The sequence below is a fragment of the Apodemus sylvaticus genome, chromosome 16 (assembly GCF_947179515.1).
Source record: "Apodemus sylvaticus chromosome 16, mApoSyl1.1, whole genome shotgun sequence".
NCBI classification, from domain to species: domain Eukaryota; kingdom Metazoa; phylum Chordata; class Mammalia; order Rodentia; family Muridae; genus Apodemus; species Apodemus sylvaticus.
Genome location: NC_067487.1, coordinates 83836510 through 83852010, shown reverse-complemented (window position 1 = coordinate 83852010; position 15501 = coordinate 83836510). Strand labels below are relative to the sequence as shown.

Below are 15501 nucleotides of genomic sequence, written 5' to 3'. Positions count from 1 at the left end.
TGACTTAAAATAACATCTCATGAAGCTGATAAAGGACTTTAAGAAGGACATAAATAACTCCCTTAAAGAAATACAGAATAACACAGGTAATCAGGTAGAAGCCCTTAAACAGGAAACACAAGAATAACTTAAAGAATTATAGGAAAACACAACAAAACAGGTGAAGGTATTGAACAAAACCATCCAGGATTTAAAAATGGAAGTAGAAACAATAAGAAATTGCAAAGGGAGACACCTCTGGAGATAGAAAACCTGGTAAAGGCATCAGGAGTCATAGATACAAGCATCACAGAATACAAGAGATAGAAGAGAGAATCTCAGGTACAGGAGATAGTATATAAAACATGGACACAACAGTGATTGAAAGAAAATGAAAAATGAAAAAAGCTCCTAAACCAAAACATCCAGGAAATCCAGGACACAATGAAAAGACCAAACCTAAGGATAACAGACATAGAAGAGAGTGACGATTCCAAACTTAAAGGGCCAGTAAATAAATGCCTCCCATCACATAATAATCAAAGTACCAAATGCACAAAACAAAGAAAGAATATTAAGAGCAGTAAGGGGGAAAAGGTCAAGTAACATATAAAGATAGATCTATCAGAATTACACCAGACTTCTCACCAGAGACTATAAAAGCCAGAAGATACTTGGCAGATGTCATACAGACCCTAAGAGAACACAAATGCTAGCCCAGGCTACTATACCCAGCAAAACTCTCAATTATTATAGATGGAGAAACCAAGATATTCCTTGATAAAACCAAATTTACACTATCTTTCCACAAATCCAGCCTTCAAAGGATGATACATAGAAAAGTCCAATACAAGGAGGGAAACTACACCCTAGAAAAGGTAAGAAAATAATCTTTTAACAAAAAGTGGATAGAAACATAAACATAATTCCACCTCTAACAACAAAAATAACAGGAAGCAACAATCACTTTTCCATAATATCTCTAACCATCAATGGACTCAATTCCCCCAATAAAAAGAAATAGAATAAAAGACTGGATACGTAAACAGGACCCAACATTTTGCTGCAAACAAGAAACCCACCTCAGTGACAAAGACAGACACTACCTCAAAGTAAAGACTGGAAAACAATTTTTCAAGCAAATGGCTCCCCAAAACAAGCAATTCTAATATCAAATAAAATCGACTTTCAACCTAAAGTTATCAAAAAAGATAAGGAAGGACATTTCATACTCATCAAAGGAAAAAATCTACAAAGAACTCTCAGTTCTGAACATCTATGCTCCAAATTCAAGGGCACCCGAATTCTTAAAAGTAACTTTACTAAAGCTCAAAGCACACATTACACCTCACATTATAATAGTGGGAGACTTCAACACCCCACTCTCATCAATGGACAGGTCATGGAAACAGAAACTAAACAGAAATGGTGAAACTAATAGAATCAAATGGATTTAACAGGTATCTATATATTATTTTATCCTAAAACAAAAGAATATACCTTTTTCTTAGTACCTCACAGTACCTTCTCCCAAATTGACCATATAATCTGTCACAAAAAAAGGCCTCAACAGACAGAAGAAAATTGAAATGGTCCCATGCATCCTACCAGATCACCATGAACTAAGGCTGGTCTTTAATAACAACAAAAACAATGGAATGCTCACATACACATAGAAGCTGAACAACATTCTAATCAATGATAACTTAATCAAGGAAGAAATCAAGAAAGAACTTAAAGACTTTTTAGAATTTAATGAAAATGAAGGCACAACATAGCCAAACTTATGGGACACGATGAAAGCAATGCTAAGAGGAAAACTCATAGCTCTGAGTGCATCCAAAAAGAAAATGGACAGAGCTTACGCTAGCAGCTTAACAGCACATCTGAAAGCTTTAGAACAGAAATGGACAAAAGTCTATACTCAACACAACTAGAAAATCTAGATGATATGGACAACTTTCTAGACAGATATCAAATACCAAAAATGATTCAGGATCAGATAAATTATCTAAACAGTCCCATAAACCCTTAATGAAATAGAAGCAGTCATTAATAGTCTCCCAACCAAAAATAGCCAAGGACCAGATAGGTTTAGGCAGAGTTCTGTCAGATCTTCAAAGAAAACCTAATACCAATACTTTTCAAACTATTCCAAAAAACAGAAAGAGAAGGAACAGTACCCAATTTATTCCGTGAAGCCACAATTACTCTGATACCTATATCACACACAAAGACCTAATAAAGAAGGAGAACTGTAGACCACTTTCCCTTATGAATATCGATGCCCCTCAAAGGAGGAATAGATACAGAAAATGTTGTATATTTACACAATGGAATACTACTCAGCAAAAGGAGGTCAAAGGGATAAAAATTTGAAACAAAGAAGTGAAGATAATACTGTTTTCAGATGATGTGATGGTGTACTTAAGTGACCCCAAAAATTCTATCAGGGAACTCCTAAACCTGATGAACAACTTCAGCAAAGTGGCTGGATATAAAATTAACTCAAGCAAATTAGTAGCCTTCCTCTACTCAAAGGATAAACAGGCTGAGAAAGAAATTAGGGAAATGACACCCTTCACAATAGTCACAAATAATATAAAATACTTTGGTGTGACTCTAACCAAGCAAGTGAAAGATTTGTATGGCAAGAACTTCAAGCCTCTGATGAAAGAAATGAAAGAATATCTCAGAAGATGAAAAGATCTCCCATGCTTGTGGATTGGCAGGATTAGTATAGTAAAAATGGCCATCTTCCCAAAAGCAGTCTACAGATTCAATGCAATTCCCATCAAAATGTCAACTCAATTCTTCACAGTGTTAGAAAGAGAAATTTGAAAATTCATCTGGAATAACAAAACACCCAGGATAGCGAAAACTATTCTTAACAATGAAAGAACTTTTGGAAGAAACACCATCCTTGACCTCAAGGTGTAATATAGAGAAATCTTGATAAAAACTGTGTGATATTGGTACAGTAACAAGCAGGTAGATCAATGGAATAGAATTGAAGACCCAGAAATGAACTCACAGACCTATGGTCACTCAGTCTTTTACAAAGGAGCTAAAACCATCCAGTGAGAAAAAAAGACAGCATTTTCAACAAATGGTGATGTTTCAACTGGCAGTTAGCAGGTTGAAGAATGCAATTTGATCCATTCTTATCTCCTTGGACAAAGCTCAAGTCCAAGTATATCAAGGAACTCCACATATACCAGATACACTGAAATTAATAGAATTGAAAGTGGGCAGTGGTGGTGCACACCTTTAATCCTAGCACTTGGGAGGCAGAGGCAGGGGAATTTCTGAGTTTGAGGCCAGCCTGTTCTACAGAGTGATTTCCAGGACAACCATGGACGGCTACATAGAGAAATGCTGTCTCAATGCGAATTGATCCATCCTTGTCTCCTTGTACTAAGCTCAAATCCAAATGGATCAAGGACCTCCACATAAAGCCAGACACTCTGAAGCTAATAGAAAAGAAACTGGGGAAGACCCTTGAGGACATCGGTATAGGGAGAAAGTTTCTGAACAGAACACCAATAGCATATGCTCTAAGAGCAAGAATTGACAAATGGGACCTCATAAAATTACACAGTTTCTGTACGGCAAAGGACACCATCAAAAGGACAAATCGCCAACCAACAAATTGGGAAAAGATCTTCACCAATCCTACATCAGATAGAGGGCTAATATCCAATATATATAAAGAACTCAAGAAGTTAGACTCCAGAAAACCAAACAACCCTATTAAAAATGGGGTACAGAGTTAATCAAAGAATTCTCACCTGAAGAATTTCGGATGGCAGAGAAACACCTTAAAAAATGCTCAACTTCATTAGTCATTAGGGAAATGCAAATCAAAACAACCCTGAGATTTCACCTTACACCAGTCAGAATGGCCAAGATTAAAAGTTCAGGAGACAGCAGGTGTTGGCAAGGATGTGGAGAAAGAGGAACACTCCTCCACTGCTGGTGGGGTTGCAAATTGGTACAACCCCTCTGGAAATCAGTCTGGCGGTTCCTCCGAAAACTGGGCACCTCACTTCCAGAAGATCCTGCTATACCACTCCTGGGAATATACCCAAAAGATTCCCCACCATGTAATAAGGATACATGTTCCACTATGTTCATAGCAGCCCTATTTATAATTGCCAGAAGTTGGAAAGAACCCAGGTATCCCTCAACAGAAGAGTGGATGCAAAAAATGTGGTATATCTACACAATGGAGTACTATTCAGCCATTAGAAACAATGAATTCATGAAATTCTTAGGCAAATGGATGGAGCTGAAGAATATCATACTAAGTGAGGTAACCCAGACTCAAAAGGTGAATCATGGTATGCACTCACTAATAAGTGGATATTAACCTAGAAAACTGGAATACCCAAAACATAATCCACACATCAAATGAGGTACAAGAAGAAAGGAGGAGTGGCCCCTTGTTCTAGAAAGACTCAGTGAAGCAGTATAGAGCAAAATCAGAACAGGGAAGTGGGAAGGGTTGGGTGGGAAAACAGGGGGAGGGAAGGGAACTGATGGGACTTTCGGGGAGTGGGGGTCCAGAAAAGGGGAAATCATTTGAAATGTAAATAAATATATCAATAAATTTTAAATAAATAAATAAATAAGAAGAGAGAAAGAAAGAAACAAACAAACAAGAAACAAAGAAACAAAGAAAAAATGAAATGAAATGAAAATGGCGAAGAGCCTTTAGCACATGGGCACAGGGGAAATTTTCCTAAACAGAACACCAATAGCTTATGCTCTAAGATCAAGAATTGACAAATGCTGGGCAGTGGTGGGGCATGCCTTTAATCCCAGCACTCAGGAGGCAGAGGCAGGCTGATTTCTGAGTTCGAGGCCAGCCTGGTCTACAGAGTGAGTTCCAGGACAGCCAGGGCTGTACAGAAAAACCCTGTTCTAAAAAAAACAATAAAAAGAAAAAAAGAAAAAGAAAATAATTGACCTCATAAAATTGCAAATCTTTTTTAAGGCAAAGAACACTGTCGATAGGACAAAACTGTAACTGCCAGGAGGCAAACTGACCTTACTTTATATTTAGAGTTCATTTTAATGATAGGCTTAAGTTTTGACTTCTCCTCCTTGGAGAAATTGAGTGGTCAATGGCGCCCTGCCAGAAGAAGAAAACATCTTGCAGCTACCAGAGATTCGCCTTGGCTGAATGCCCAGGCTATGTGAAGAATCCCACTTGCCTAACTTCTTCCCCTGCCTGTATAAGTTGCCTGAGAAAATAGTTTTGGGGGGCCTTGACCAAAGTTGGTCTTGGCCACCTTCTTCGCATCTCCTGTCTCTATTTCTCTGCCCTTCTCTTCTAGGGTTCCCCAAAAAACTCCGCAGGCCTTTTTGATGGGACATGTAACCATCAGATTGGGTAAAGATCTTTACCAACCCTACATCTCACAGAAGGCTAATATCTAGTATATACAAAGAACTCAAGAAGTTAAGACTCCAGAGAATGAAATAACCCTATTAAAAATGTGGTACCGAGCTAAACAAAGAACTCTCAACTGAGAAATACCGAATGACTGAGCAACACCTAAAGAAATGTTCAACATCCTTATTTATCAGGGAAATGCAAGTCAAAACCTCCCTGAGATACCACCTCACACCAATCAGAATGACAAAGATCAAAACCTCAGGTGACAGTCGATAGTGGAGAAGATGTGAAGAAAGAGGAACACTCCTCCATTGCTGGTGGGATTGCAAGATGGTACAACCACTTTGGAAATCAGTCTGGTGCTTCCTCAGAAAACTGGACATGACACTTCTGGAGGACCCTGCTATATCTCTACTGGGCATATACCCAGACGATTCCCCGGCATGCAATAAGGACACATGCTCCACTATGTTCATAGCAGCCTTATTTATAATAGCCAGAAGCTGGAAAGAACCCAGATGTCCCTCAATGGAGGAATGGATACAGAAAATGTGGTACGTTTACACAATGGAGTACTACTCCGCTATTAAAACAATGAATTCATGAAATTCTTAGGCAAATGGATAGATCTGTAAAATATCATCCTGAGTGAGGTAACACAACCACAAAAGAACACACATGCTATGCACTCACTGATAAGTGGATATTAACCTAGAAGCTCAGTATACCCAATATATAATTCACAGACCACATGAAACTCAACATGAAAGAAGACCAAAGTGTGGATATTTCCATCCTTCTTAGAAGGGGGAACAAAATACACACGGGGGGGGGGGGGTGCGGAGATTCATAGACAAAGTGTGAAGCAGAGCCTGAAGAAGGAAAGGCCTCCAAAGACTGCCCCATCTGGATATTCATCCCATATACAGTTAGCAAACCCAGACACTATTAAAGATGCCAACAAGTGCTTGCTGACAGGAGCCTGATATAGCTGTTTCCTGAGATGCTCTGCCAGTGCCTGACAAATAAAGAGAGGGATGATCTCAGCCAAACATTGAACTTAGCTCATGGTCCTCAAGGAGGAGCTTGAGAAAGGACCCAAGGAGCTGAAGGGGTTTGCAGCCCCATAGGAGGAACAACAGTATGAACCAATCAGTACCCCCAGAGCTCCCAGGGACTAAACCACCAATCAAAGAGTACACAAGGAGGGACCAATGGCTCCAGATACATATGTAGTAGATAGAGGATGGCCTTGTTGGACATCAAAAGGAGGAGAGGCCCTTAGTTCTGAGAAGGCTCAAAGCTCAAATACAGGGAATTCCAAAACAGGGAAGCAGGAGTGGGTGGGTTACTGAGCAGGGGTAGGTAGGTTGGCTAGGAGTATTTCCAAAGGGAAATGGGGAAAAGGGATAACTTTTGAAATGTAAATAAAGAAAATACCTAATAAAAACAAAAGATAAAAAATAACTTGACATGATCCGCGTGGTAGAGTATCAATAATAATCATATAAGTCTAGTAGTCACTCAGTCCTGGCACTTACTCCTGTGTAGTCTTTTTCTATTAGAAGTTCTTTGTGAACAGCAATCTAAGGGACAAATAAGCATGTGTATGCACACACAGACATGCACGCACCTGTGCACTCACATAAACCTACACTCAAAAAAGTTAAAGTATTTGGAAATATCCTTCTTTCTAATAAAGAATTTTAGTTAACTGGTATATTGTCTATGAACAGTTCAGTTACAGAAGAGGGTCTTTCTGTGTTTATATCCTGTCGATTAGCTTCATTATTATAGCAGATACTGGCCTAAATTTGGAAGTAAAACAGTGCAGGCAATTGCTTAGACATTCCTTTTATATGAAAGACTGGAAAGGTCATGGTTTTGTTCATTTTCATAAGCAATAATTTAATGTGGTAAAGTTGTTTATAGTAAACATTTTTACCACAAATTTCTTAAATATTTCAAGCCTATCAATTTAGCAAACAGAATAGACTAAGAATTAATTTGTATGTTTATAATTATGAAATAAGATTTTCTCATAAAGAAGTCTCTTTATGAGAGAACTGCATTAGTAGTCCCTTGAAACAAAACCTGCCCTCCACTAAAGGGCTCTTGTCATACCACGTCCTAGTACATGCTGAATGTGTGACATGCCTTGGCCGTAGCGCTGACCTGAAGTCTATAGCACCCTCCTGGACACCCTTTGATCCTGAGTGTAGGCCCTAGAGACATGGCTTGGTCATATCTGAGAAACAAAAACTCCATCAAAAATTAGCCTTTAAGGCCATAATTATTTCCAATCTATATGAAGGTAATAAATGTGAGCAAAAGCCTAGACTCGAGCAGTAAGGGAATTATCTCTAATATCGTGTGCAAAATTAGCTATTATCTTCTTTTTCTCTTCTGATATACCACATTTTACATTCTTCTCAATAATACTAATTGTTTTAGAATTTTATAGAATATATGTTGATCATATTCTCTCTCTCACTCTCAACTCTTCCACTTGCCCATCTCTACACTCAACCAATAAAAGAAGCTCACAACTAGCTATAGTTCCAGCTCCTATACTTCCTGGCCTCCGTAAGAACCTGCACACACATGATATACACATTAGAGTTTTTTTATAAAAAGATTTATTTATTTGTTTGTTTGTTTATTTATTTATTTATTTAATGTATATGAGTGTACTGTAGCTGTCTTCAGACACACCAGAAGAAGGCATTGGATTTTACTGCAGATGGTTGTGAGCCACCATTTGGTTGCTGGGAATTGTACTCATGACCTCTGGAAGCACAGTCAATGCTCTTAACTGCTGAGCCATTTCTCCATCTCTGCATCAAAATTTGTAACTTAAAATTTTATTACATGACAAGATTGCTCAGTGGGTAAAAACACTTACTGCATAACATGACAACCTGACTTCACTCACTAGATTCAACAGTAGAAGAAAAGAACCAACTCTTGAAAGTCCTCATGTGCCCAATGTGACAGATAGGCACACACATATACACATACACACATACACACACATACGTACACACATGCATGCACACTCAATAAACTAAAAATTAAGATAAAAACAAAAATTATGTCATGTCCACGAAAATGTTGTCCAGCCTAGGCACAAGATGAAGCAGGCCACACTTCATTATGGCCATCAGGAACTTCCTGTTCATGTGACTAGTCCCCAAACTTAGGATTTTACAAAGAATTTACAACCACAAACCTACAAGATCATAATCACAGCATAAGAAATCTTTTACATTGAAACTCTTAACTTTAGTAAACATTCTTCCCTCCCCCTCCCTTTGGATATGGAGATATGCTAGGTAAGTGATGCATTCCAATACTCTGGCTCTCACCAAGGACTGCTGTCTTCCAGTGTGCTTAATGAGATAAGTGAGTGCTATACCAGAATCTCCTGGTAGCCACACTGCTGGTACCTGTGCTATAACTTGCCTTCTTGACTACTCTATACATCAAAAAGTAAGATTCTGGAGACTGACAACACATCACTATGTTTGAAATTCAGCTAGTTTTCCTAATGTGGAGCCACCCAGGATACCCCATCCCATGTGAAGAACTAGAATTAAAGGGACAACTGGGGAAATAAAGAGAGGGAGAGTCAAGCATTAGAACAATTTGGAACAAATTTGGTTTTTAAACCATAGAAACACATCTCAGGAAGGTACATGTAAGAAGGTAAGGTAATCTTTAACACAGACTAAATACATAAGAAAACTCTGTATGCCAGGTGGTGGTGGCACACGCCTTTAATCCCAGCACTTGGGAGGCAGAGGCAGGTTGATTTCTGAGTTCAAGGCCAGCCTGGTCTACAGAGTGAGTTCCAGGACAGCCAGAACTAAACAGAGAAACCCTGTCTCAAAAAACCACGAGAGAGAGAGAGAGAGAGAGAGAGAGAGAGAGAGGAGAGAGAGAGAGAGAGAGAGAAGGAAGAAGAAAAAGAAGAAGAAGAAGAGGAAGAAGAAGAAGAAGAAGAAGAAGAAGAAGAAGAAGAAGAAGAAGAAGAAGAAGAAGAAGAAGAAGAAGAAGAAGAAGAAGAAGAAGAAGAAGAAAGAAGAAGAAGAAGAGAAGAGAAGAAAAAAGAAAAGAAAGGAAAAGGAAAAGAAAGGAAAAGAAAAGAAAAACTGTTATGAATCGCAGGATAGCAAAAACTATTCTCCACAACAAAAGATCTCTTTGGGGAATCACCATCCATGACCTCAAGCTCTACTACAGAGCAATAGTGATAAAAACTGCTTGGTATTGGTACAGAGACAGGAAGGAAGATCAATGGCATAGAATTGAAGACCCAGAAAAGAACCAGCATACCTACAGTCCCTTGATATTTGACAACGGAGCTAAAAACATCCAGTGGAAAAAAGACAGCATTTTTAACAAATGGTGCTGGATCACCTGGAGGTCAGCATGCAGAAAAATTCAAATGACACATTCTTATCTCCTTGTTCAAAGTTTAAGTCCAAGTAGATCAAGGACCTCCACATAAAACAGACAATCTGAAGCGTATAGAGGAGAACGTGGGAAGACCCTTGAGCACATGGGCACAGAACACCAATGGCTTATGCTCTAAGAACAGGAATGACAAATGGGACCTCATAAAACTGCAAAGCTTCTGTAAGGTAAAGGACACGGTCAATAGGACAAAATGGCAACCAAGAAATTGGGACAAGATCTTTACCAATCCTACATTCGATAGAGGGCTAATATCCAGTGTATACAAAGAACTCAAGAAGTTAGACACCAGAGTCAAATAACCCTATTAAAAATGGGGTACAGAGCTAAACAGGGAATTCTCCACTGAGGAAACTAATCACTCTGAAGCACCTAAAGAAGACTCAGTGAAGCAGTATAGAGCAAAATCAGAACAGGGAAGTGGGAAGGGTTGGGTGGGAAAGCGGGGAGGGAAGGGGACTGATGGGACTTTCGGGGAGTGGGGGTCCAGAAAAGGGGAAATCATTTGAAATGTAAATAAATATATCAATAAATTAAAAAAAAGAAAAAAAAGAAAAAAAAGAAATGTTCAGCATCCTTAGTTATCAGGGAAATGCAAATCAAAACCACATTGAGATTCCACTTCACAGCAGTCAGAATGGCTAAGATGAAAAACTCAGGGAACAGCAGATGCTGGACAGGATATGGGGAAAGAGGAACACTTTTCCTTTGTTGGTGGGATTGCAAGCTTTTTTGGTGGGATTGCAAGCTTTTTTGGTGGGATTGCAAGCTGGTAAAACCACTCTGGAAATCAGTTTGGTGGTTTCTCAGAAAACTAGACATACATAGTACACTCCCTGAGGACCCAGCTATACCATTCTTGGGCATATAGAATATATGTAATAAGAACACATGCTCCACTATGTTCATAGCTGCCTTATTTATAATAGCCAGAAGCTAGAAAGAACCCAGATGTCCTTCAACAGCGGAATGGATACAGAAACTGTGGTACACAATGGAGTACTATTGAGGTATTAAAAATAATAAATTCATGAAATTCTTAAGTGTCATCCTGAGTGAGGTAACCCAATTACAAAAAATACACATGATATGTACTCATTGATAAGTGGATGTTAGCCCAAAAGCTTAAAATAAACAAGTTACAATGCAGAGACCACAGGAAGCTCAAGAAGGAAGACCAAAGTGGGGGTGCTTTGGTTCGTCTGAGAAAGGGGGCAGAGTACTCACAAGAGCAATAACTGGAGCAGAGACTGTAAGAAAGCCACCCAGAGACTGCCCTACATGAGGATTCATCCTATAAACTGTCACCAAGCCCTGACACTATTATGGAAGACAAGATGTGCCTATCGAAAGGAGCATGCCATGGTTGTCTCTGTAGGGGCCCTGCCAGAGCCTTATACATACAGAGGCAGATGCTAGCACCCATTGAACTGGGCATGGGGTCCCCAATGGAGGAGTTGGAGGGCAGACTGGAGGAGCTGAAGGGGTTTACAGTCCCATGGGGATAGCAATGGTATCGGCCACCCAGAAGCCCCAGGGCTCCCAGGGACTAAACCATCAACCAAGGGGTACACATGGTTCCAGCCAAAAGTGTGGCAGAGGAAGGCTTTGTTGGGCATCAGTGGGAGGAGAGGTCCTTGGTCCTGTGAAGGCTCAATAAATGCCCCAACAAAGGGAAATCGAGGTGGGGGGGAGGTGGGAGTGAGTTGGGCATATACTTGGAGGCAGGCAGTGGGAGGAAGGGTTGGGGGTTTTTGGGGAGGGGGGAAAGCAGGAAAGGTTTTAGCTTTGAAATGTAAATGAAGATTATATTCAATAAGAAAAGAAAGCTCTGTATGTCTTTATTTACATATTGAAAAGTTTAAGCCAGTTTATTTCACTTTTTAAAATAGCAAACAATGTTAACTTGTACCTGCTTTCTCCATGCTCTTCCCAGTGGAACTACACTGCCACATGCAGAGCGTGCACGCACGTGAACCCTGCCCTCCCTGCCACCCCACACCCTTAATGCGTGGTTTTTGTTCTTTCCAGTCCTAAGCAGGGACTGCACGAGATGTTTGACAATCTTCGTGTACCTACATGCTGCTTCACTTGTCCTTGTCCCTGATGTTTTTGCTTGTGAGATCAAAGCTTTCAGCATGTTTTAAAAGAACTAACATTTCAGAATCATAAAATGGTACCCTATATTTTTCTTTCAGTCTTTGAACCAAAGGTGATCTGTTTTGTTTTTTTTTTTTTTAAATGGACATAGAGTTCATTTGGTTCAGCTTTATAAGTCAAAATGAGTTAGAAAAATGATTAATTGCCTACAGATTATAAAGTGCCATCACTTTTATTAATACTAGAAAATCCTGTAAAACATAGTTTTACATGTACGGGATGTAGGTGATCAGTATTAAGACTGACATATCACCTGGGTAATAGCCAACTTTTATCAGATTTGGAGGCACTAGTAGCATGAATAATAATTAAAATATAGACCTAATCGCTGCCTGTCTGTTGGTAGTGCTAATTGCTGTCATTGAGCAGACTGAATTGTTTAAGAAAGGGGAGAGAAAGAGAAAGTCATTCTTCATTGAAGCTATCACCCTGTATCATGGGGAGCCTATTTTTAGTACCTATAGAAGTCATGATTTATTAGGGGCTGTGATGAATGATAAAACAAATCATTCATTTACATATCTTGACACTGCTTTGGAGAATACTTATTTCTTAAAAGCGAGTGTCACATTGTATATAAAAGCTGGCTAATTGTGTGCTAATCTTCTGCATTATCTAGAATTCTCTGATGTGGTCTTCTATCAATGGTAATATTAATTGTACTTATTTCAAATGTATGAAATATCTTCTAAATTCCTATTTCTTTTATAATTTCTATTCCTCTCACATTGTCTAATTTTACATTCAGCTGCTAATTAAGATTAGGAGTGCACATTATAGAATATACATCCATTCCAAACTATCAAGCTTTTGTCACACATGAAAAATACTAATATTTTATCTGTTTTAAATATAAAAAGAACGAAAGCATTTAAGAACATTACTTGATGTGTTTGTTTTCATGGTTTTTTTTCCAACACAGTTCAATAGCTTCATTGATCCACTGTTTCTTACAAAAATCTGCCATGCATTGTGAGCCTCGCTTTCTAATCTTATACAGCACCCTTCCTTTATATTATCTGCTCTCTCTAGTCCCAGAACAGTGGGGTTGCCTTGACAAATCTATTCAAAAGCCATTCCTCAGCCTTTATTGGTGGGGACTGGGGCCTTTGAAATTCTCTCCTCACTGCAGCACAGCTGACATCTTCTTCCAGACAGAATGAATTAAGGGAATACAATAAGACACTTGATCTACCAGTCAAGGACCCTTCCTGAGTGTGAACAGATTCCATGGTGCACAGTCAGGGCAGCGAGCATCTAAAATGCACAGGACATACTGTTTACCAGCATAGCAGTCACCGATTTTTCTGACATGATTGATGGGAGAATTTCTTTTAAAATAAACTCTGTCTGTGGAAATTCTTTGTGTGTGTGTGTGTGTGTGTGTGTGTGTGTGTGTTGCGAATAAATCTGAAACTATAATCACATTTTTAAACCAGTATTAGGTATGTATTTAAGTGTGTGATGAAAGAAATACAACTTTATTTCATTTATCTGAGTTGCCAGTCACCATCATCTGCGAGACTGAATATTTATTAATGTTGAAGTTTTGTGTCCTCAGATAATCAAGCTGCATTTGTATGTAATTTTGATATAGCATTCACTGAAGTGGGTTAGAACAAAAATTGAAGGGAATTATAGGCCAGATTTGAGGCCTGTAAGTTACATGTATCTAACTTTTCTTAGAAATATATTGCACCATAGTTTACAGGTTATGTGTCTTAGCATCAACACAGATTATTTGCTGAATTATAAAGGGTAAACTTTTCTACAGTCAGTAATAATTACTGACTATTTATATAAGTAAAATAGTTTAAAATGTATAAAATATAAATATACTGATTTATTTTATAGGACAAATTTACCTCTTCAACCTAAAAGGGTAGTTTTCTCTTAATTATATGTAATCAACATTGTGTCTGTTACATTGCAGAACTGTTGCAACTGGGTCTCTAGCTCAGAACCATTAGATACCTCGGTGGAGTCCATGCTGCCTGACTGTCCCAGAGTGTCTGCAGGTACACGTTTGACAAAAGGGGAGTGAGTGTACATTAAAGGCATACTGGTGAAGTATAGAATCCTGTTTCACGAATTACATTCATTATTGCTCTATCTCAAATTATTTGTAATATATTCCGTAAGTCTAAAACAATAGCAAAACTTGGTTAAATAGCTTAAAATGCTTACCAACAAACAAGTCAAAAATAATATACAGTTTCTATTGAAGCTTAGGGAGATGGAACTGTGCTAAAAGACAAGAATTCAGTAGCCATGTAGAATTTCAGAAAGATGTTTGTCTCTGAGCACCAGTCCCATAATGTCAGGTAGGTATATGATCTAGAGAAAATGTATTTTCATGCAAAGATTTTAAGTGGACCTTGTATGTGAATCCTATTGGATTTGGATGTAGGAAGTTATGCAAGGTGGCATCCTAGGCAAAAGAAACCGCCTTGGAAGGAAGAGAGCCAAAACGGATGTGCAGACATTCAGAAATAGTAACAGCAAGCATGCTCTTCCCACTGAGAGAAGTAAGGCGGTGGTGCATCCAGAGCTCTGGGCTCTGGGACATGGAGGACAGTGTGAATTTCGTTTGCATGTAAGTTTCTAGGTAGAAAGTGACAGTATATTTGCCATTGCTTTTTTTATTTTGGCTTTTACAGCTCCCAATAATTCTTTTAATAACACAGAGTGAGCAGTAGTGTCTAGTGATAACTAGTGACAGCAGCTGACTTGCTTGCTATGGCTATGAATACTTGAAAATAAGCAGGAATTTGGAACACTGACTATTCCATGTCTCAGTCATAGATGACAACTAATCATCAAGTAAATGTGTTTATTATGTGAAGGAAACAATTCAGTGACTAGTTCAAATTGTAGGTGATAAACTGCTGATAGCTAAATATTACTCTCAGTAACACATTAAAATGAACTTCACTGTTATTATGACTAAAGTTTTTGTTTGTCAATTGAGGTCTCATCAGAGAAATAGAACTATCAAGGGATATCTATGCTATGATACATATGTATATGTATGTTTTACAAACTGTTTGTTGTTCATGATAGCTATATGCTAGGAAATCACAGAGCTAGCAAAGCTGACTCAGTGCCCATGAGGAAATGATGCAGAGTTAGTTTCCTGAGAGCCTCTGGCCATGTTTTTTATTAACCAATCAAAACAAATTCCTTATGCATCATATCACATGTATTGCTCAAATCCATGCCCTAATTCATGACTGTACATGGCTTACAAATGCATTTCGTCATAGCATGCATCACAGCTGTCTTGGATGAAAGAATATTAATTCAACAGTCCCATAATACCATATTCAAGGTATAATTTGCAATGTGAAATAAAAACACAAAAATGTGAAAAACATGATAGTAAACAGTGCATGAAAAGTCACTTGTTTACAGAATTGAAACTAGAACGAGGACAGAGCAGGGTCTGAGACATATGAATGGTAATGCAAACAGTAGTA

At 38.5% G+C, this 15501-nt stretch overlaps 1 protein-coding gene across 4 annotated transcripts in view; it reads left to right on the top strand.

Annotated features, from left to right (window-relative positions):
• Fam172a (family with sequence similarity 172 member A) overlaps positions 1–15501 on the top strand; it is a 482169-nt gene that overhangs the window by 312839 nt on the left and 153829 nt on the right. For 2 of the 4 annotated variants that reach the window (XM_052160054.1, XM_052160052.1), the window contains one exon: positions 13956–14040. The exons of 1 other annotated variant lie outside the window; for it this stretch is intronic. In XM_052160054.1, coding sequence (XP_052016014.1) covers positions 13956–14040 — 85 coding nt within the window. Of the gene's footprint in view, positions 1–5321; positions 6179–13955; positions 14041–15501 lie in introns of those variants that run through there. One more of the 4 variants, XM_052160055.1, reaches the window with a different exon arrangement.